General features: G+C 42.2%; 1 protein-coding gene across 3 annotated transcripts in view; it reads right to left on the reverse strand.

Annotated features, from left to right (window-relative positions):
* Window positions 1-22,390, reverse strand: part of LOC120017651 (cGMP-dependent protein kinase 1-like) — a 168,208-nt gene that overhangs the window by 14,319 nt on the left and 131,499 nt on the right. For 2 of the 3 annotated variants that reach the window (XM_038960558.1, XM_038960561.1), the window contains exons 8-10: window positions 17,797-17,862; window positions 13,467-13,541; window positions 3,115-3,211 (exon numbers count right to left, since the gene is read on the reverse strand). In XM_038960558.1, coding sequence (XP_038816486.1) covers window positions 3,115-3,211; window positions 13,467-13,541; window positions 17,797-17,862 — 238 coding nt within the window. Of the gene's footprint in view, window positions 1-3,114; window positions 3,212-3,378; window positions 3,444-13,466; window positions 13,542-17,796; window positions 17,863-22,390 lie in introns of those variants that run through there. The other variant, XM_038960560.1, reaches the window with a different exon arrangement.

A 22,390-nucleotide genomic window follows, 5' to 3' on the forward strand; every position in this document is an offset into this window, starting at 1 on the left:
ATGGGTAAACTATCATCAAAACTCTAGTACACTGGTAAAACTCACCCTACTTATATCAGATATACGTTAGAATTGCAAATAAACAAGTAACACAAGTTATATCGTTTATCCGTGAAGAGTCTCAACCAGAGAAATCATCCATTTCGATAATAAAACGTTGCGGTAGCGCCCTCTTGTGGCTAAATGCGATTTTGCCATAAACTGCACCAGCAACGTCTTAACTGATTCTTCAACGGCAACCACGGCGAAGTTCTGAGATGGAAATCCAGGAAAGGATGATCCGATCCAGAAGAGCGGTCACGGCACCACTGTAACAGGACTCTTCTTGCGTTGTGTACAATCAATCATCGACACGAACTCCAACTTGTAGCACCAGTCATGGAGCTTTTTTCTGATATGAACAGCACAAAATTGCACGTCATGCGATGCACGGCTTACCATCCAACTCTGCACTCACGCACGCTGGTTTGGTGCTTGTTCACTGGGCATGTAGTTACCAAAATAATACAATTACAATATACAATATAATATCTTTAACAATGTACCTGATAGGAACAGCACAAAATTGCACGTCATGCAATGCACGGCTCACCATCCAACTCTGCACTCTCGCGCTGTACAAAATATACGAACCCCCCCCACCAGACACAGTAAGTTGCTAGCTAGTATTAGTTGGAATTCTTTACAACAAAATGCACAACAAATATTCGCCAAAAAACGCTGCATCTTATGTGTGATGTTCGAATAACATTTACAGACAAATTGATATAAATTGTACATTTAAATCATCACTTGGGAGTATAAAAATCACTTTTGACGTACAGTGCTTTGCAATCAACAACTTACCGCTGGTTTGGTGCTTGTTTACTGGAACGATTCTAACTGAAACATTCTCCCTCGTAAGCAAGCTACGCAAACCAGCCAATAAATCAAATCAAAACAAATCACATTTTATTTGTCACATACACATGGTTAGCAGATGTTAATGCGAGTGTAGCGAAATGCTTGTGCTTCTAGTTCCGACAATGCAGTAATAACCAACAAGTAATCTAACCTAACAATTCCACAACTACTACCTTATACACACAAGTGTAAAGGGATAAAGAATATGTACATAAAGATATATGAATGAGTGATGGTACAGAACGGCATAGGCAAGATCCAGTAGATGGTATAGTGTACAGTCTATACATATGAGATGAGTAATGTAGGGTATGTAAACATAAAGTGGCATAGTTTAAAGTGGCTAGTGATACATGTATTACATAAAGATGGCAAGATGCAGTGGATGATATACAGCACAGTATATACATATGAGATGAGTAATGTAGGGTATGTAAACATTATATTAAGTGGCATTGTTTAAAGTGGCTAGTGATACATTTTTACATAATTTCCATCAATTCCCATTATTAAAGTGGCTGGAGTTGAGTCAGTATGTTGGCAGCGGCCACTAAATGTTAGTGGTGGCTGTTTAACAGTCTGATGGCCTTGAGATAGAAGCTGTTTTTCAGTCTCTCGGTCCCTGCTTTGATGCACCTGTACTGACCTCGCCTTCTAGATGATAGCGGGGTGAACAGGCAGTGGCTCGGGTGGTTGTTGTCCTTGATGATCTTTATGGCCTTCCTGTGACATCGGGTGGTGTAGGTGTCCTGGAGGGCAGGTAGTTTACCCCCGGTGATGCGTTGTGCAGACCTCACTACCCTCTGGAGAGCCTTACGGTTGTGGGCGGAGCAGTTGCCGTACCAGGCGGTGATACAGCCCGACAGGATGCTCTCGATTGTGCATCTGTCGAAGTTTGTGGGTGCTTTTGGTGACAAGCCGAATTTCTTCAGCCTCCTGAGGTTGAAGAGGCGCTGCTGCGCCTTCTTCACAGCGCTGTCTGTGTGGGTGGACCAATTCAGTTTGTCCGTGATGTGTACACCGAGGAACTTAAAACTTTCCACCTTCTACACTACTGCCCCGTCGATGTGGATAGGGGGGTGCTCCCTCTGCTGTTTCCTGAAGTCCACAATCATCTCCTTTGTTTTGTTGACGTTGAGTGTGAGGTTATTTTCCTGACACCACACTCCGAGGGCCCTCACCTCCTCCCTGTAGGCCGTCTCGTCGTTGTTGGTAATCAAGCCTACCACTGTAGTGTCGTCCGCAAACTTGATGATTGAGTTGGAGGCGTGCATGGCCACGCAGTCGTGGGTGAACAGGGAGTACAGGAGAGGGCTCAGAACGCACCCTTGTGGGGCCCCAGTGTTGAGGATCAGCGGGGTGGAGATGTTGTTACCTACCCTCACCACCTTGGGGCGGCCCGTCAGAAAGTCCAGGACAGGGCGGGGTCGAGACCCAGGGTCTCGAGCTTGATGACGAGTTTGGAGGGTACTATAGTGTTAAATGCTGAGCTGTAGTCAATGAACAGCATTCTCACATAGGTATTCCTCTTGTCCAGATGGGTTAGGGCAGTGTGCAGTGTGGTTGCGATTGCGTCGTCTGTGGACCTATTGGGTCGGTAAGCAAATTGGAGTGGGTCTAGGGTGTCAGGTAGGGTGTCAGGTAGGGTGGAGGTGATATGGTCCTTGACTAGTCTCTCAAAGCACTTCATGATGACGGAAGTGAGTGCTACGGGGCGGTAGTCGTTTAGCTCAGTTACCTTAGCTTTCTTGGGAACAGGAACAATGGTGGCCCTCTTAAGCATGTGGGAACAGCAGACTGGGATATAATAAGAATAACAGCAGACTGGGATACAATAAGATGCCATGTTGAGTAGGTGAAGGCAAGACAAAACTAAAACCAAAAACCCATTGGCTTAACAATAAAGTGGCAAGGGGAATCACCAATATAACCCTGTACACAGGTGTTTACATGGTTTTGCGCATGTGCCAGGTGATGGAAATTGTAACGGCAGTACCAGCATATAAAAAAGCCCGTTTAACAATACTTTTCTGTGGATATTTTGTCTCATATTTTTTGCACATGAACCATTGAAGTGGACAACCGGCAGAGTAAGTTCAAATGACAGTTTACTCAACATTTTGTCTACACAATGCTATTCAAGGCAATGTTCATTAAGCAATAGCTTGCTATTAGGTCAGAAGGCCGACCAGTGGCAGTTGTGGTTCCTACCAGCTCTACGCGGCCGAAGCCACCAACCCCCAGTGTGTCAATGATGTTGAAGTCAGGCAGATTGAGGTTGGAGAAGAAAGCGTTCTCTGCTTCGTACCTGCAGGGACAGAAAACAAGGACATGTTAACTTTGAGGTAGTACTTATTTTTAACTTTTTTAATTCTACACTGATTAAAACATGGGACAGATGGTGGAATCTCTGGCCAATCATTGGCATTGATCAATTAACTAACAGGTAGAAAAAACACCTGCAGTTCTCCAGACCTGTTTTAATGTCCTGAGTCCTGACCTCTATCACAACACAGAACCTCCCTCTCCCCTGTCTGTTCTCATTGCACCAGAGACCGAGGGGGACAGAAGTCACATGAGATAACTCCTCTGGAACCAAATGGCAAGGCCTGTCACTCCCAGTGTCCTCTCTGGTTATTGTTTAATCCTGTGGGCCTTATCAGCTCAGTAGTGTAATCGAAAGGATCAGGACAGATAGAGGCCTGAGGATAAAGGGTTACTGGGTCAACACCTTCAGCCTCAGATGCATGCCAAAACAATCACTGTGACTGTGGACTGGTTCATACTTTTCCATGTGAAAGGGGAGAGAGCAAGGACAGCAGCTTCACAGCGATTGCAAATGTCACACCTGTCCAGCCACATTAACCCATACTGGAATTTTTCCTGGACTATGTGACATTACCAGGAAACATCTGGGCCCTAGTGATGAGCTCCAATCACAGACCTCCTTACTGGAGGGCAATTATGTTTATGATGATGGCTCTGTTTGTGGTCTTCTCCACAGTCTCACATGTAGAAGGTGTTGTCTAGAAGGTGTTGTCAATGGAACCAACTCTGCCAGTTGGTACAACTGTCTGTCTGTCTGCCCTGTTTCTCAGAAAAAGGACATGTTTAGCAGGGGCAGTGAGGCCCACTTGTCCATGAGGACTGAGCACTGAGTACATATCTATTGGGCTTCACCAGGCTCTCCTTTCATCACTCCGGTCTACTCTACCCATCTCCTGGAACACAGCCCAGACTGCACTCCAAAAAGGGTGGCCCATTTACAGCTCAGGGTGACTGACAGCTGACCCCTCTCCCTGTCAAGAGTTTTACAAGTCAAGGGGTGACAGCGAGGCCCACTTGTCCCTGAGTACTGAGTACGGCTCTATTGGGCTTCACCAGCATCTCCTTTCATCACTCCCCTCTACTCTACCCATCTCCTGGAACACAGCCCAGATTACACTCCAAAGAGGGGTGTCTACTGTCAAGAGTTTTACCATTCAAGGGTGATGGGTAAGGCCAAGAGATGTTCCTGACCAAGTGATCTGAGAAGGGAAGCGTTACAGCTCATTTCAGACCTACCTCAGTCATAAGCTCATTTGATTGTAAGACTAGTTTATGACCACTAGATGGCGAGGTTGTACCATTGTCATCACAGGTAAAGGAAGTTCAACTTAACTCTTATTTGTGTGTAACCTTTGTTTAACTAGGTAAGTCAGTTAAGAACAAAGTCTTATTTACAATGATGGCCTATCCCGGCCAAACCCGGACGACACTGGGCCAATTGTGCGCCGCCGTATGAGACTCCCAATCACGGCCGGATGTGATTCAGCCTGGGTTCAAAACCAGGGACTGTAGTGTCGCCTCTTGCACTGAGAAGCAGTGCCTTAGACCGCTGTGCCACTCGGGAGCCCATTTCAGTAGTTGAGAATGGAAGAAAGAAGAAATAAATTCAAATGTATAGACTTAAGTGGAGGCTCCTCTCAGAGGAGGAAGGGGAGGACCATCCTCCTTATGGAATTTCATAAAAATAAAAATAGTAAAACATTAAAGTGATGCTTTTTAGATAAAACTATACTAAATATATTCACTTCACCAAATAATTGATTAAAACACACTGTTTTGCAATGAAGGTCTACAGTATCCTCAGCAGCACTCTGTAGGGTAGCACTATCGTGTAGCCGGAGGACAGCTGTCCTCCTCTGTTCTGTCCTCCTCTGGGTACATTGACTTCAATAGAAAACCTAGGAGGCTCATGGTTCTCACCCACTTACATACAGTAGACTTACACAGTAATTATGACAACTTCTGGAGGACGTCCTCCAACCTATCAGAGCTCTTGCAGCATGAACTGACATGTTGTCCACCCAATCAAAGGATCTGTTTTTTTCACCTAGTCACAGACAGCTGATGTGTTCTGCACTTAAGTCCACAAGCAAAGGGAAAAGGTGAGAGGAAGAGAGAGTGTAGATCGTTGTGAGATGGAATTATGTATACTGTACAACGAGTAAAGTGATCATGCTGTTTTAATGTGGCTGCTATGAAAGTGAACTGTGTTCGCGTGTGATCAGTGGTGTATTCACTCCGCCGATTCTGTTGAAAAACGTTTCTTAAACGGAAGCAAATGGAACGAAACAGGGATAAACATATCTGAATTTGTCCAGAGAAACTCTCATTTGCAACTGTTGGACTAATGATTACAGCCTAGATCAGCTAGATGCAGGCAAGACCTTGATTACTAAAAATTATCTTGATGTGTGCACCTACGCTGTAAATTGTCAATCATAGGCTGTAGCAACCTCATGATGGGTACAGGGAAAATTCTAGTATCATGTACTCGCCTAAACCTATCGATGTTACATTAAACTGGGTGAATGGAATATGAATGACAGTCATCCAACATGATGTAATAGAAATAAGGCCATGCTCATAAAAAATAATCCTCCCTCATCTTAAAAGGCACAAACCGCCACTGATAGAACTGCAGAAAATTGCAGATATACAGAAAAGCAATCAGTTCATCTATACAAGTGTGATGACAAAATATACACACTAGTGTTAAGAGCATTGGGCCAGTAACCGAAAGGTTGCAGGTTCAAATCCCAGAGCCGACTCCAGTGAAATAAAAAAGGCACTTAACCTTAATTGCTCCTCTAAGTCACTCTAGATAAGAGCATCTGCTAAATGACTCAAATGTCTAACCCGCCCACGGGTCATTAAATATTGTGTGGATGACATCTAATTGCGATTTGTTTGGGGCCAGATATTGCAATTGTGATTAGAAATAGCAATATTTAAACACTTGGCGAAAACTTGGTAATTCCATCAGACATGGTTAAAACGACTGTCAAGCTAGAAAACATCACTTCTAAAGTGAAATACGATCATATTAATGCATACATACTGTGCTAATCTTTTCCAACATTGTTATAGGCTACATATGATAATATATAGGATTATTACACCTACATATTAACAAACACATTTTTAACATAATCATCCAAATACACTCACCAGCCAGTTTATTAGGTACACCATCCCTTTCAGTTTATTAGGTACACCATCCCTTTCAGTTTATTAGGTACACCATCCCTTTCAGTTTATTAGGTACACCATCCCTTTCAGTTTATTAGGTACACCACCCCTTTCACGAAAATCGTTCACTCCTACAGACAGTGAGTCATGTGGCTTGCTATATAAAGCAGGCAGACAGGCATCTAGGCATTCAGTTACTGTTCGATTGAATGTTAGAATGGGCAAAACGAGTGACCTAGCGACTTTGAGCGTGGTATGATCGTAGGTGCCAGGCGCGCCAGATACAGTATCTGAGAAACGGCCCCTTCATGGGCTTTTCGCGCACAACAGTGTCTAGGGTTTATAGACAACGGTGTGACAAACAAAAAACATCCAGTCAGAGCCAGTCCTGTGGGCGAAAACAGCTTGTTGATGATATATTTTAATATGATCACCACAAATCTGAGGTATTTTCTGCACAACACTTGCATGTGGTTGACATCGGTTTGCTTGTAGCCGAAATACTGCCATAGGCCTAGTCCGAAGATGCGCCCTTCTTTGGCACCAAATCTACGTTATCATTAGCAGCACTCGTGTTTCCGATGCACACACAGGTAAAGCCCTTTCACTCCTCACCAGTGTGTAACTGTGCAGAGAGTGAGAGATCCTGCTTGTGATTGGTCAGCATCATCTGTGCATGTAGAGAGTGAATGAACAAAGACTAGCACATCTCATTGGAGGAGGCACCATAGTCTAGTTTTTGTTGTATTAAGGGATGGATAAAAATGTACAGAATGGTTACTTGGAGGGTCATGCTTTTTTCAATTTCAGTTAAGGGGAGGGTTTAGTATTTTTTTTAATCTAGTCATTTGTAATTGATTACATTTCAATATTTCTCACTGTTTTAGAATTAGTTGCTTATTATGCTATACTGTATATCGTGTGGCCAATGTTGCGACTCATCTCTGATTCTCCGCTGGGCGCGCAATATCAAGTGCGCCTATAGGTAATTTAGTGTGGTCTCAGTCAAATGATCCATAGCCTATAGGCTATAGGCTATGAAGTGCATGCTCCTAGAAGCACAGAGCAAAGTTATATTTTTAATATATCTGCTCGGATGGTGTAAATAAAACTAGTCTGCATTACACACTGTAATGGATATTGGATATTCCAACCCTGAGCCTGCTCTGCTCTTGCTGATCAAAAACCTTTTTTAGTGCCGCCTAACCAATGCTGTGCTGTGTAGGCCTACAGTGGCAGTTCAGGAGGAGAGTCAAAGGCTTCTTCCGAAAATACATTTTGATGTTGCGCACAGACTAGCCTATAGCCTATGTTCTGAACAGTTTGAGAAGGAGAGCACAAAGTTGAGAAGGAGAACCAGAGGTCAACTTTGATAGCTTGCTTCTACTATAATTCATTTTATTAAAAACAATATGTTTCTTGACCATGATGTATTTATCAGAGTCATTGACCTCACAATAAGCCAGATTTGAGTAACTTACATTGGGGTGCTAAAACAATAAATCGGAAATGGACAGCTTATGATGTGGAAAGTAGGCAAATTCAAATAGGCATAATTCATTTAAACTGTCTTCATTTGAATTAGATTTGACTAACTTCAAGAGGGCTTTGTGTTTCAGCCTATTTCTTCCTATTTAAGAAATAAGAGGTAGGCCTACCTATTTTGACATTTTCAATCTCTCCTTGTCCCAGTCTGTAATGCCAACATGTTTCAAGCTGACCACCACTGTCCCTGTTCACAAGAGCTCCAAGGAAACCTGCTGGTCACGACACACATCAACACCATCATTCCAGACACCCTAGACCCACTCCAATTCGCATACTGTCCCATCAGATCCACAGATGACGCAATCTCAAGTGCACTTCACACTGCCCTCCACCACCTGGACAAAAGGGGAAATAACTATGAGAATGATGTTCATATATTACAGCTCAGCATTCAACAACATAGTCCCCTCCAAGCTCATCACCAAGCTAGGGATCCTGGGACTAAACCCCTCCCTCTGCAACTGCATAATGGACTTCCTGATGGGTCGACCCCAGGTGGTGAGGGTAGGCAACAATACCTCTGCCACGCTGACCTACAACATGGGGGACCCTCAGGGGTGTGTACTTAGTCCCCTCCTTTACTCCCTGTTCACCCTCGACTGCGTGGCCGCGTATGACTCCAACACCATCATCAAGTTTGCTGACGACACAACAGTGGTAGGCCTGATCATCGACGGCGATGAGTCAGCCTAAAGGGAGGAGGTCAGAGACTTAGCAGTGTGGTGCCAGGACAACAACCTCTCCCTCAATGTCAGTAAGACCAAGCAGCTGATCGTGGACTACAGGAGAAAGAGGGGAGAGCACGACCCCATCCACATTGACAGGGCTGTTGTGGAGCGGGTCCTTGGCATCCACATCACTAAGGACTTAACATGGTCCACATACAGTACACCCGCACAGTCGTGAAAAGGGCACGGAAGCACCTCTTTCCCTTCAGGAGGCTGAAAAGATTAGTCATGGGCCCTCAGATTCTCAAAAGGTTTTACAGATGCACCATCGAGAGCATCTTGACTGGCTGCATCATCGCTTGGTATGGTAATTGCACCACCTTTGACCGCAAAGTGCTACAATGGGTGGTGCACACAGTCCAGTACATCACTGGGGCCAAGCTCCCTGCCATCCAGGACCTTTATATCAGGCGGTGTCGAAAAACAGGCAAAGACCCTAATCACCCAAGTCATAGACTGTTCACTCTGCTACCATCCGGCAAACGGTAACAAAGCTTCAACTCTTGGACCAACAGGCTCAGAGACAGCTTCTACACCCAAGCCATAAGATTGCTAAATAGCTAGACTGCTAAATAATCAATTAACAAACTATCTGCTCTGACTCTATCTTGCACTGACCCTACGCACACTCACTAGACTTTATATACACACCATATATACACACACACACACACACACTTGCTGCTGCTACTCTGTTCTTTATTTTACTCTTATTATTATCTATCCGGATGCCTAGTCACTTTACCCTGTCTTCATGTACATATCTACCTCAAGTACCTTGTATCTCTGCACATTGATCTGGTACTGGTACTCCCTGTATATACTGTAGCTCCATTCTTATGTATTTTATTTAATTCCTCTTTTTACTATTACTATTTTACTGTTACTATTTTATTTTGTAAGATTCTTTTCACTCTGCATCAAACATTTCACTGTAAAGTCCAGATCAGTTGTATTCTGCGCATGTAATAAATACAATTCGATTTGATTAAATAGCCTACCTCCGCGTCAGTTAAGTTAAAACCAAAACTCAAATTCAGGGGGTACGCCATAGGCCTACATTTTATTAAAGAAAATTTGATTTTTGAAGAAAATAAAACTGATCTGATTATATAAAGTGATCTATAACAGAGCTTTGGTCCGCAAAGCTTTATCCCAGAAACAAGCTGTGAATACGCGGGAAAGACGTTACTTTCTTTGACATTCAGAGGCTGAGCTACAACCTTCTATAGCCGAGGAGACAAAAAATAGACATTGCTTGGGAAATAATCTAATTCTGTCAGTATCAAGTGATTAAGTGACTATTCACTTTCTGTACAAAAGCCAGACAACTTTTAGGGAAAAACTTGAGTGACCTTCTCTCGTTGGGTTAAGCCACAGAAGAAGAATAGCCAGCAGTTAATAGCCAGCCTCCATTTTTTGGCATCAGTAGTTCTACTCTGTCTGGGGTCAAAAGAAAGGCCTAACTTTTGAAAGTACCATGCTCAGATTCCAAATGATGCTTCAGATGTAATTATTTGCAAACAGGTATAGTTTGGTTTAAAACAAGACACACTAATTTGGCATTGGAGAAATATGATAAGATGAACACATAGGCCTATCTCACTGTCCATTCTTAGTCTGTAATTTCTGTAATTTTTGTGGTATTAAGAAATATTCTGCTGATATGTAAAATGACGTAGAATTGCATGACATTTTTATAAAAGTCAATTTTTTCTCAGACCTGCAAATACAATGATAGATTCATGCAATGCTTTTACTATAAAGGAGATATTTCCACCCCTACTGTTGTCTACGGTACCCACAACCTTCTGGCCCACAGCCCTGTGTGCTATCAAAATTCCAGCGGTGCCACGTAATGCTTACAGGGCGAAGAACTGTTTCTAAAACTGCATATCTAAGGCTTTGGACTGTCCAAGAAGGGCGGGTAAACATTAGACATCTTCTCTGCTATCCACTTTGTTTTAATTATTATTTTAGGTATAGGGGAGGGTCACTTGTTTTCTTTCTAGCCTTTATTATAAATAACATTCACTCCCTAACAGTGTCAAAGAAAGAAGAAAATCGCAGCCTCTGCTATATGGATATTGCAATTGCAATTTCTATCTGAATTTGATTAATCGTGCAGTCCTATTTCAACCACATAAAATATGCATCCAAGCAGAACAAAAATATTTCCTCTATTTGCGGGTTAGGGTCGGGTGAGGGCCTCAGAATTTCACTTTATCACATAATAGTTGGACGGTTGCGGAAGGGTTATCAGAAATTGCAGGCAGGTGAACAAACAGCTGACCCGTGCACCACTAATACCCCCATTTCTTGCAAATCGGACAAAATTAATGTTGAAAGATAAGATACAACAATACAACACAAGCATTTGTATTGTATAGCAGTGGTGGAAAAAGTACTCAATTGTCATACTTGAGTAAAAGTAAACATACTTCAGTAGAAAATGACTCAAGTAAAAGTGAAAGTCACCCAGTAAAACACTACTTGAGTGAAAGTCTAAAAGGATTTGGTTTTAAATATACTTAAGTTTCAAAAGTAAATGGAATTGCTAAAATGTACTTAAGTCTCAAAAATATAAACCATAAGCTAACAAGACGGCACCATTTAACAAAAACAATTGACGGATTGCCAGGGGCACACTCCAACACTCAGACATAATTTACATACTAAGCATTTGTGTGTCAGGGAAAATGTATGGAGGAAAAAGTACATTATTTTCTTTAGGAATGTAGTGAAGTAAAAGTTGGCAAAAATATAAATAGTAAATTAAAGTACAGATACCCCCAAAAAATTACTTAAGTAGTACTTTCAAGTATTTTTCCTTAAGTACTTTACACCACTGGTATACAACAACCTTGAATCCAACTGCACAACCAGGGATGGAAATATTGTTGAAAACATTACCAATGTATCATACTGGACACAATGCAGAAGATTGTACAGTAGGTTCCATGACAAAGACTCTATTCACTGTCTTACTCAGACGTGGGCCTCACTACAGTGACCAACACAGAGTACCTTTCTCCATTCTTATCTCTTTCCAGGATGTAAGCAAAACAGTGAAACATTATTTATATTTTGTACACAAAGAATAGAATCTTCTGTAGTCCCCCCCCCCAATATAAGAATTTCAGTATGAGAGAGGCTGACATTTCAAATGTACCATACGAGGTACACACAGCCAGGTATGGAATTACTGTATGTAAGGTTTATAATAACATGTTTAAACATCATACAGACTTCCAACAAAGAACATAATACTACCAAAATAATTCCCTAAGGTGTAATAAAACAACTATATTTCTGACATTAGTGGATTAGTGAACAGTAGACAGATAACATCATAAAGAATTATGTCATTCTTGTCTGAGTATGTGTGCGTGCGCGAGTGTGCCTGGCTGTATGAGTGTTTGCCTGCATGTGTGTATCTGTATATGAGTGTATATAATGTATCAAACACTCTAACCTCTAATACCCCCTCCAAGCCCCCATCTATTGCTCCAATGCTTCCTGAAGAGAGAGGGAGAGTGCTTCCCAAAGTCCCCCATGAGATCTTCTGATGGTACACAGCTGCCAGTACCTCCATTTTCATCACATCAGGGACTGGAGCCTGGAACAGACCAGACCCTTTCTATACACGGTGTGTCCAAGCTCAAACACACACTCAAAACTAAGTTGTAGGTTTTTCCTTTGTTACTAAACTCTGGATAGAAACACCTGCTTAAGTGACAGAAATTAATACAAATGTTCCACAAAATGTGGTTAGGATATTCCTTTATGCCAAAGGGAGAACTACCACCCTTACTGCATTGAGGAAATAATCAAATGATAAACAAAAAGTGTAGTGTTGAGGAAAAGGCAACTCTCCCTAATAGCGAGAAGCTGTAGTCAAGATGCGGTTGCTGTGTGGCGCCCAGCCAGCTGTGGCCAATTAGACAGGTTCCATCTCAGTGGCAGTCTGATTCGGGCTCCTCAATCTCCCCTGGCAACCGGCTCCCAGGAAGTAACGAACAGGAAAGGAAACTCCGGGGATACAACAAACAGTAGCGGGACGGTGAAAAAGTCATTTTTATCAGGGTGACAAAGGCACATATTTTGATTTGACAGACAGATGAATTAGAGTTGTATTTATTTGGTCTTGTGTGGCTCAGTCTGTAGAGCATGGAACTATCAATGCCAAGTGTTGTGGGTTTGATTCCCTCTGAGGTCACCCATAAGCAAATGTATCCACGCATGACTGTAAGTCGCCTTGGATAGAAGCATCTGCTAAATGACACATTATATTACCACAGAGGGGATGTAGAATAGGGATATACAATAATATAACACTAGATATACCACTGTCAACTCTCTCCGAGTGTCTTGGCTGGTGACAAGCTGACCCCGGTGTTTCACTTTATTCACAGCTTTGCGGTCAGTCTGTCTTGTGTTTCAACCACAGTTCTGCTTTCTCCTCACCTTGTCTCACAACATTACCCTGCACTGAAATGGCATCTCTTTATGCCAACAAGAACACGCCACAGCACCAAGGTGCCCCTGTGCCAGGGTGTCCAGTGTCTGGTGCTATGCTCTTGTTCTCATGGTCACACTTAACATATTGGTTCCTCCAAGGGCTGCGGTAGAGGTTACAACCTTAACTTCCATGTCTGTCACCAGAGAATTGCGTTATGTAACAGACCGAAGGTTGACAAAACCACAAAGCCAAGCAAGGCCAGTTGATAGAATGAGTAATGAGTAGACAGTGAAAGAAAGGGGACTTACCTAGCCTTGGCCTCAGCATCCTCACAGCCTTTACTGGACACCTCCTCCAACCCTCCAATCAGGTGCTTGAAGGAGCTGCAACACAGGAAGTGAAAGAGTGTTTGTGAAACATTCATTTTTATATGAGTTCAAGACATTGATCCCATTGCATTGATGTCACCCTCCTCTTCCTTAAATGACATTCAATAAACTGTAATATCTTGATATATAATTATTGTTGTCTTCAAGTAATCACGTCAGTTGTCTAAATGACAAAAACATTGCTAATTGGCCTTGTGTTTCATTAACTGTAGTGTAACTGCTCCAGCCCCTTGATAATTGTAATTGACATGACATACTTAATAAGCGGGTCTCTATATACCCCTAGCCACTTATTCTCCATATGACTAATCTAGTGCAGCTGTGTATTGCATCTTTATAGTACCTATGAAAACTTTATGAATGTTAAATAAACCTTTTTAAGATTGCTGTTTGTTTGAAGTGGAAACCACTTGGTCTCAATTTATAAGACCACAAGACCACCTGATCAATTTATAATACCCAGATTCCCCACACATATCATCTCTGTTTGGATGTGCTTGAACCCTAGACCCATAAATCCTTAAGCAAATATTGATGAATATGAAAATGAAGGATACTAATGATAAATATACATTTCAATTGATATCTTTACAACTGAAATACCAGCTTACAACCCTGGCTGCCAAGGCTAAATCCTCATGCCAAAATACTTACATTGTGACATGCAAACACACGCGCAAGCACACACACACATATACAGTTGAAGTCGGAAGTTTAAATACACTTAGGTTGGAGCCATTAAAACTCGTTTTTTTCAACCACTCCACAAATTTCTTGTTAACAAACTATGGTTTTGGCAAGTCGGTTAGGACATCTACTTTGTTCATGACACAAGTAATTTTTCCAACAATTGTTTACAGACAGATTATTTAACTTATAACTCACCGTATCACAATTCCAGTGGGTCAGAAGTTTACATAAAGTTTACACATTAAGTTGACTGTGCCTTTAAACAGCTTGGAAAATTCCAGAAAATAATGTCATGGCTTTAGAAGCTTCTGATAGGCTAAATGACATAATTTGAGTCAATTGGAGGTGTACCTGTGGATGTATTTCAAGGCCTACCTTCAAACTCAGTGCCTCTTTGCTTGATATGGGAAAATCAAAAGAAATCAGCCAAGACCTTAGAAAAATAAAATTGTAGACCTCCACAAGTCTGGTTCATCCTTGGGAGCAATTTCCAAACGCCTTAAGGCACCACGTTCATATGTACAAACAATAGTATGCAAGTATAAACCCCATGGGACCACGCAGCTGCCATACCGCTCAGGAAGGAGGCGCGTTCTGTCTCCTAGAGATTAACATACTTTGGTGCGAAAAATGCAAATCAATCCCAGAACAACAGCAAAGGACCTTGTGAAGATGCTGGATTAAACAGGTACAAAGTATCTATATCCACAGTAAAACGAGTCCTATATCGACATAACCTGAAAAGCCGCTCAGCAAGGAAGATGCCACTGCTCCAAAACCGCCATAAAAAATCCAGACTACGGTTTGCAACTGCACATGGGGACAGAGATCGTACTTTTTGGAGAAATGTCCTCTGGTCTGATGAAACAAAAATATAACTGTTTGGCCATAATGACCATCGTTATGTTTGGAGGAAAAAGGGGGAGGCTTGCAAGCCGAAGAACACCATCCCAACCGTGAAGCATGGGGGTGGCAGCATCATGTTGTGGGGGTGCTTTGCTGCAGGAGGGACTGGTGCACTTCCCAAAATAGATGGCATCATGAGGTAGAAAAATTATGTGGATATATTGAAGCAACATCTCAAGACATCAGTCAGGAAGTTAAAGCTTGGTCACAAATGGGTCTTCCAAATGGACAATGACCCCAAGCATACTTCCAAAGTTGTGGCAAAATGGCTTAAGGACAACAAATTCAAGGTATTGGAGTGGCCATCACAAAGCCCTGACCTCAATCCTATAGAATATTTGTGGGCAGAACTGAAAAAGCGTGTGTGAGCAAGGAGGCCTACAAACCTGACACAGTTACACCAGCTCTGTCAGGAGGAATGAGCCAAAATTCACCCAACTTATTGTGGGAAGCTTGTGGAAAGCTACTCGAAATGTTTGACACAAGTTAAACAATTTAATTTAAAGGCAATGCTACCAAATACTAATTAAAACCTCTTGGAAATAGGGGGCGCCCTTTTCACTTTTGGATAGAATTGTTCCCAATTTAAACGGCCTCGTACTCTGTCCTAGATCATATGATATGCATATTATTATTACTATTGGATAGAAAACACTCTGAAGTTTCTAAAACTGTTTGAATTATATCTGTGAGTAAAACAGAACTCATTTGGCAGGCAAACTTCCAAACAGGAAGTGAAAATTCTGAAATGGGTCTCTGTGAAAGGCATCGCCTATTCAATTGCCTTGTATTTATGGATCTGTATGCACTTCATACGCCTTCCACTAGATGTCAACAGGCAATAGAAGGTGGAATGAAGTGTCTAGCCTTATGTGGGACCGGATGAGAGTCTTTGGAGTGACAGGTCAGCCATATTGGGTAGACATGAAGAAATGCTCCGTCTGGGACGTTATTGGATATATATGAGAAAAACATCCTAAAGATGGATTCTCAACTGAGTTTGACCACTTTATTCGACTTTTATTATCACTTTTTGAATTTTTCGTTCATTGCGTCAAATCTTCATGGACATGTGAGCTACACATGCTAGCCAAAGTTGCTAATTCGACAGAAGAAATGGACATTCTAAAACAAAACAACAATTTATTGTGGAACTAGGATTCCTGGCACTGCATTCTGATGAAAGTTCATCAAAGGTAAGGGAATATTTATGATGTTATTTCGTACTTCTGTTGACTCTGTTGACTCCAACATGGCGGAGAATGGCTGAGCGCTGTCTCAGATTATTGCATGCTGTGCTTTTTACTAAAGTTATTTTTTGAAATCTAACACAGCGGTTGCATTAAGAACCAGTGTATCTTTAATTATATGTACAACATGTATTTTTCAGCAAAGTTTATGATGAGTTTTTCTGTTAGATTACGTGACTCTCTAAAATTTCTCCGGACATTTTGGAGCCATTTCTGACCATGTCGCCAATGTAAAACCACAATTTGTAGCTATAAATATGCACATTTTCGAACAAAACATAAATGTATTGTATAACATGATGTCATAAGACTGTCATCTGATGAAGTTGTTCAAAGGTTAGTGATTAATTTTATCTCCATTTATGGGTTTTGTGAAAGCTATCTTTGCGGTGAAAAAATGGCGTTGTGTGTTGGGCTATTGTGGTGAGCTAACATAAATATATGTTGTGTTTTCGCTGTAAAACATTTTAAAAATCGGACACGTTGGCTGGATTCACAAGATGTTTATCTTTCATTTGCTGTATTGGACTTGTGATTTCATGAAATTATATTATATTATATTCCCTGTGGCGCTAGGCTAGGCTATGCTAGTCAGCGTTTCTGATGAGAATGATCCCGGATCCGGGATGGGTAGTCCAGAAAGGTTTTAAGTGTATGTACACTTCTGACCCACTTGGAATGTGATGAAAGAAATACAAGCTGAAAAAACTTATTTCACAATCTTAAAATAAAGTGGTGATCCTAACTGACCTAAGACAGGGAATTTTTATTAGGATTAAATGTCAGGAATTGTGAAAAACTGAGTTTAAATGTATTTGGCTAATGTGTATGTAAACTTCTGACTTCAACTGTATCTGTGCTGGAGTTTCTCTCTCACCATTATCCCCTAATTCTCATTATCTCTCTCTTTCCCTCCCTCTCTCTTCCCTCCAGAAAGATAGATAGCTGGCTGCCGGCCACCGCTAACCTCTCTCTCATCCTGGCCCCAAACCCAACCCATTCTTGTTGACGCATATGGCAAGCTGGCTATGTGAGTTGCGAGAGCATTAGCGGTCTGTGTGACAGAGTGACAGACCATAATAATCATCTCATTCAGATGACTCACTCACCAAGGGTTGCCCATGAGAGGAGCAAACCTGATACCACCCAACCCTGCTCTTACATTACAGCTAACTGATATACTGCCTGATGTTAGCAGTGACACAATGAGTGTCCTGTATGGCTCAGTTGGTAGAGCATGCAACATCAGGTTTATGGGTTCAATTCCCAGGGCCATTTGTACAAAAAAAAGTTGCTTTGGATTAAAGCTTCTGCCTAATGGCTTATGTTATGTAAGATTCTAGACCAAATTATTAAAACCATTTCAGAATACAAGAGAAGGTACTGAGGTTTTGAACACTCACTCTCTGTCGATGACCAGACATGTAACGGCCTCTGCAGCGATGATGTTTGCTGTCCTGATGTCCTCCCTGCAACAGAACACACATACGTTCATTAGTAACAAATATTACGCAGCACCTTTTTTTATGAAACAGTAACGACCAGGTATGTGTTTAAAATTACATGGAAAAATAGTTATTACACAATAAAAACATTTTGTTCCACATTTTGATAAATCATTCCAAAACTGCATTTGATACGTTAAGAAACACAGACTTGCCATAGAAACATTTCATCATAGGATTATCAAGCTTTGTGTTGACAAATACATGGACATCAGCGACAGTAAACGGTACCAAAAGTAAAACCAGCTTTACTCTGTATTGTTAGTGACATCATCGATATCCTCTTCTTCCGAGGACTCGTCTCCCCAGTCGCTCTCAGAGTCTGAGTTGTCCCAGGACTCCATGGCCCCTCCAGTCTAACTAGCACGACCAGTCCTCACACACACACACACACACACACACACACACACACACACACACACACACACACACACACACACACACACACACACACACACACACACACACACACACACACACACACACACTCTCTCTACCGTATCACTGAGAACACTCAAATCTACACTTACAGCTGGGAAGGCGAGTCCATGCAAGCTGTCTACACACACTTTAACAGATCTCAGGGTCAAGTGAAGACCACTCCAAGACACACTGAAACCTAACACTTAATGCGGCAGCTGGAGGAGTCCATACAGTATTCCACTTCATCCAAATTCATAACAGGAAAACTCTGTTGGCAAAAGATGAGCATACACTAAATACTGTACTAAATACTGTACTAAATACAGTACTGAACAAGTACGGAATCAAGCTTTACTCCCGATCGGTGAGAACGTGTATCAGCATTAGAGCTGTTGACATGTGAGTCAAGTCACAGTCTAAGTAGGGGAGGAATGACCCATATGTTTAAGCTGCTACGCAACCTATTTCACATGGACCGAGGTGACAAGCCCTTCTCATGCCATCTAGCCTCCTCATACACCCCCCCACCACTACCCACTTTCCAAACACACACACACAAACACACACTCCCTATCTCAAAATGTCACAGCTGCTGGAAATGACAAGGGTTTCACCAGTGGAAAAGAGAGGAGAGGAGGCAACAATTAAGGAGTGTTGGGGTAAAGATGGGCTAGAGGAAAGAGAGAGGGTTTTTTCTCACATGGGCATGCACAGGGCATGTGGAGGGAGGGAGGCGGGAGGCTGAAGGGGGTATTAATTTAACTAAATCCAGTCCCTGAGTGGTACATCCTAGTACTTGCCATCATAAACACCTGCTGGGTGTGAATTGGGACTATGTGCCAAATGTAGCCTCTCTGCCATTGTGCTACTGATGTCAACAGTGTTTTGGCAGATACACCTGCCTCTCAAGAGGACAGGGTACATTGCTTTTTCCATGTCGGAAGAAAGAAACCCCCAACACACACATACGCATGCACACATTCACACACACACACGGACAAAATCTATTTTGCTTTCTATCTCAGATAATGAGCAGAGCCCACAAAGAGACTGAGTTGCTAGCTGTTCACTGTTAAAGGGGCAATCTGCAGTTGCTACATCCATTTTTGGACTGAAGTTAATGACGTGATACCATTGATTCTTGAAAGATATCATTTATAAATGCCTCGTGAGCTTAGTTAAACTGTTGAACCCCATCAGAACCCAAAACATAATATTGTTTTACTCCACTGTTTGTAAACAAAATGAATATAAACAAACACTGTATAGCCTCAACATAGTGACAACTATACGTTTATATCATGGATGATGATGGTCAGTCCTTGCATCCATAGCTCTGTCTATGAATTTGATATCCAGCTCCATCCCTCAGCTTTTTACAGAAACAGTGTTTCATCTCCAGATTGCCCATTTAAGGGACCTCCAGGGTTTCATATTAGAGGGGGATTTCCATCACCTGCTCTCCTCTTCTCCTTTTGTTGCCGGGGTAACGTTTTTGTTGATATTGACAATACTAGTTGTGAAACTCTCTCTGCCATTGTGCTGTTGTCAACAGTGTTTTGGCCGATACACCTGTCTCTCAAGAGGACAGGGTACATTGCTTTTTCCATGTTGGAAGAAAGAAACCCCCAACACACACATGTACGTTCGCACGCACACACACATAGATGCGCCGGAGGGGATGGCTGCCGTTTTCCTGGCTCCTAACCAACTTTGCTATTTTGTTTGTTTTTTTGCATTTTTTAAAAACTAATTTTGGACATAATGTTGCTGTTACCGTCTCTTATGACCGCAAAAAGATTCTGAACATCAGAACAGTGATTTCTCACCTCGAACTGGACAAAGATTTTTCTTTAATGAGTCCAACGCGAAGGACTTACTGCCTCCCGAGACCAGGCCCTTATCCCCATCATTTGTGTGAAAAAAAAGACAGGGGACTGTTACGAATCCCGCCGAGGATGGTGCCTCTTCCCGTTCGGGCGGCGCTCGGCGGTCGTCGTCTCCGGCCTACTAGCTGCCACCGATCCCCTTTTCTGTTTTCATTTAGGTTTGTCTAATTGGTTACACCTGTTTTGTGTTTAGGGTTAGGGTGTTATTTAAACCCAGTTGGCCCGCCGACTTTTGTGCGGGCTTGTTATTCTGTTTTTTGTGGTGGTGATTTATATAGTGGATTCTGTCCTAATTTATGTTGGACTGTATTTTTTGACGCGCCCTTTGTTGTGTGGCGTAGCCGTCTCATAGATTATTTCTGGTTGAAATAATAAATTCCACTTGCTCGGAACTACCCTGCTCTCTGCACCTGACTCCTTCATTTCACCATTGGAATTGTGACAGGGACGGAGGCCTGGGTGCCTTGTGAGAATTCATTGGCGAGGGAGTAAACCGCCACTACCCTTGGTATTATTGGCCAACGTGCAATGATTGGAAAACAGACTGGATGATCTACGCTTAAGAATATCCTACCAACGGGATATTAAAAACTGTAATAACTGGAATAATATGTTTCACAGAGACTTGGCTGAACAACGACACGGATTATATAGAGCTGGCTGGCTTCTCCGTTTTTCGGCAAGACAGAGCAGCTACGTCTGGTAAGACGAGGGGCGGGGGTGTGTGTCTATTTGTCAATAACTGCTGGTGTGCGATGTCTAATATTAAAGAAGTCTCGTGGTATTGCTCGTCTGAAGTAGAATACCTCATGATAAGCTGTAGCCCACACTATCTACCAAGAGAGTTCACATCTATATTATTCGTAGCCGTCTATTTACCACCACAAACCGATGCTGGGACTAAGACTGCACTCAACGAGCTGTATAAGGCATAAGCAAACAAGAAAATGCTCATCCAGAAGCAGCGCTCCCAGTGGCCGGGGACTTTAATGCAGGAAAACTTAAATCCGTTTGACCTAATTTCTACCAGTATGTCACATGTGCAACCAGAGGAAAAAAAACTCTAGACCACCTTTTCTCCACAAACAGAGACGCATACAACGCTCTCCCTTGCCCTCCATTTGCCAAATCTGACAATGATCCTATCCTCCTGATTCCTGCTTACAAGCAAAAACTAAAGCAAGAAGTACCAGTGACTCGCTCAATACAGTAGTGGTCAGATGACACAGATGCTACGCTACAGGACTGTTTTGCTAGCACAGACTGGAATATGTTCCCGGGATTCATCCAATGGCAATGGTCCGCGCATACTTTGGTTACACGTACTGGTAATCCATCTGCTTTGTAAGTAGGAAAACCTGCAAAATCGGCAGTGTATCAAGTACTTGTTCTCCCCACTGTATATATATATAGGCAGGTCAGTTAAGAACAAATTCTTATTTTCAATGATGGCCTAGGAACAGTGGGTTAAACTTCTTGCCACTAGGGGGGTGCCATTTCGACATAGTACAAATTCGTTTCCAAATTAAACTGCCTCGTACTCAATTCTTGCTCGTACAATATGCATATTATTATTACTATTGGATAGAAAACACTCTCTAGTTTCTAAAACCGTTTGAATTATATCTGTGGGTGAAACAGAACTCGACTTAGAGCAATTTTCCTATGTGTATGTCAGAATGCAGAATTTTGCTGGCTGTTCTGAGACCTGTGTATTAATTTGCCTGTCCTCTATTGGTTGAGATGCACTGCATACGCCTTCCCCTGGTTGTTAGCGAATAGGGAGACTTGAAATGGAGTTTCTACGTAGTTCCCAAAGTTTATAAATTGCTTGGGAAATAGGTGGCTCTTTCTTTTCACCTTCGCTCGGACGCACTAAGGACCTTGGGACGTTCTTTTGGAAACATCGGTTATAGGTCTTTGACATTTCCGGCTGTGTTTTTATTCGATATAGGCTTTAAAGACATCATAATCTTGTTATTTTGAACCGAATTATATCAGTTTATGTCAGTATATTGCGATTTTCGGGTATTTATTTCCTTGGCGCTGTAGGGATTTGGGTATCTCTCTCTTTCGTGCTAATGTTTACTGCTAATTGCAACTCTGAAGACGACGTTCTCCAACCTAGCAACGATTCTTTTGGACAAAGGACACCCATCCCAAGATTCTGATGAGAGGTC

This window comes from Salvelinus namaycush, chromosome 22, assembly GCF_016432855.1.
Source record: "Salvelinus namaycush isolate Seneca chromosome 22, SaNama_1.0, whole genome shotgun sequence".
Classification (NCBI taxonomy): Eukaryota; Metazoa; Chordata; class Actinopteri; order Salmoniformes; family Salmonidae; genus Salvelinus; species Salvelinus namaycush.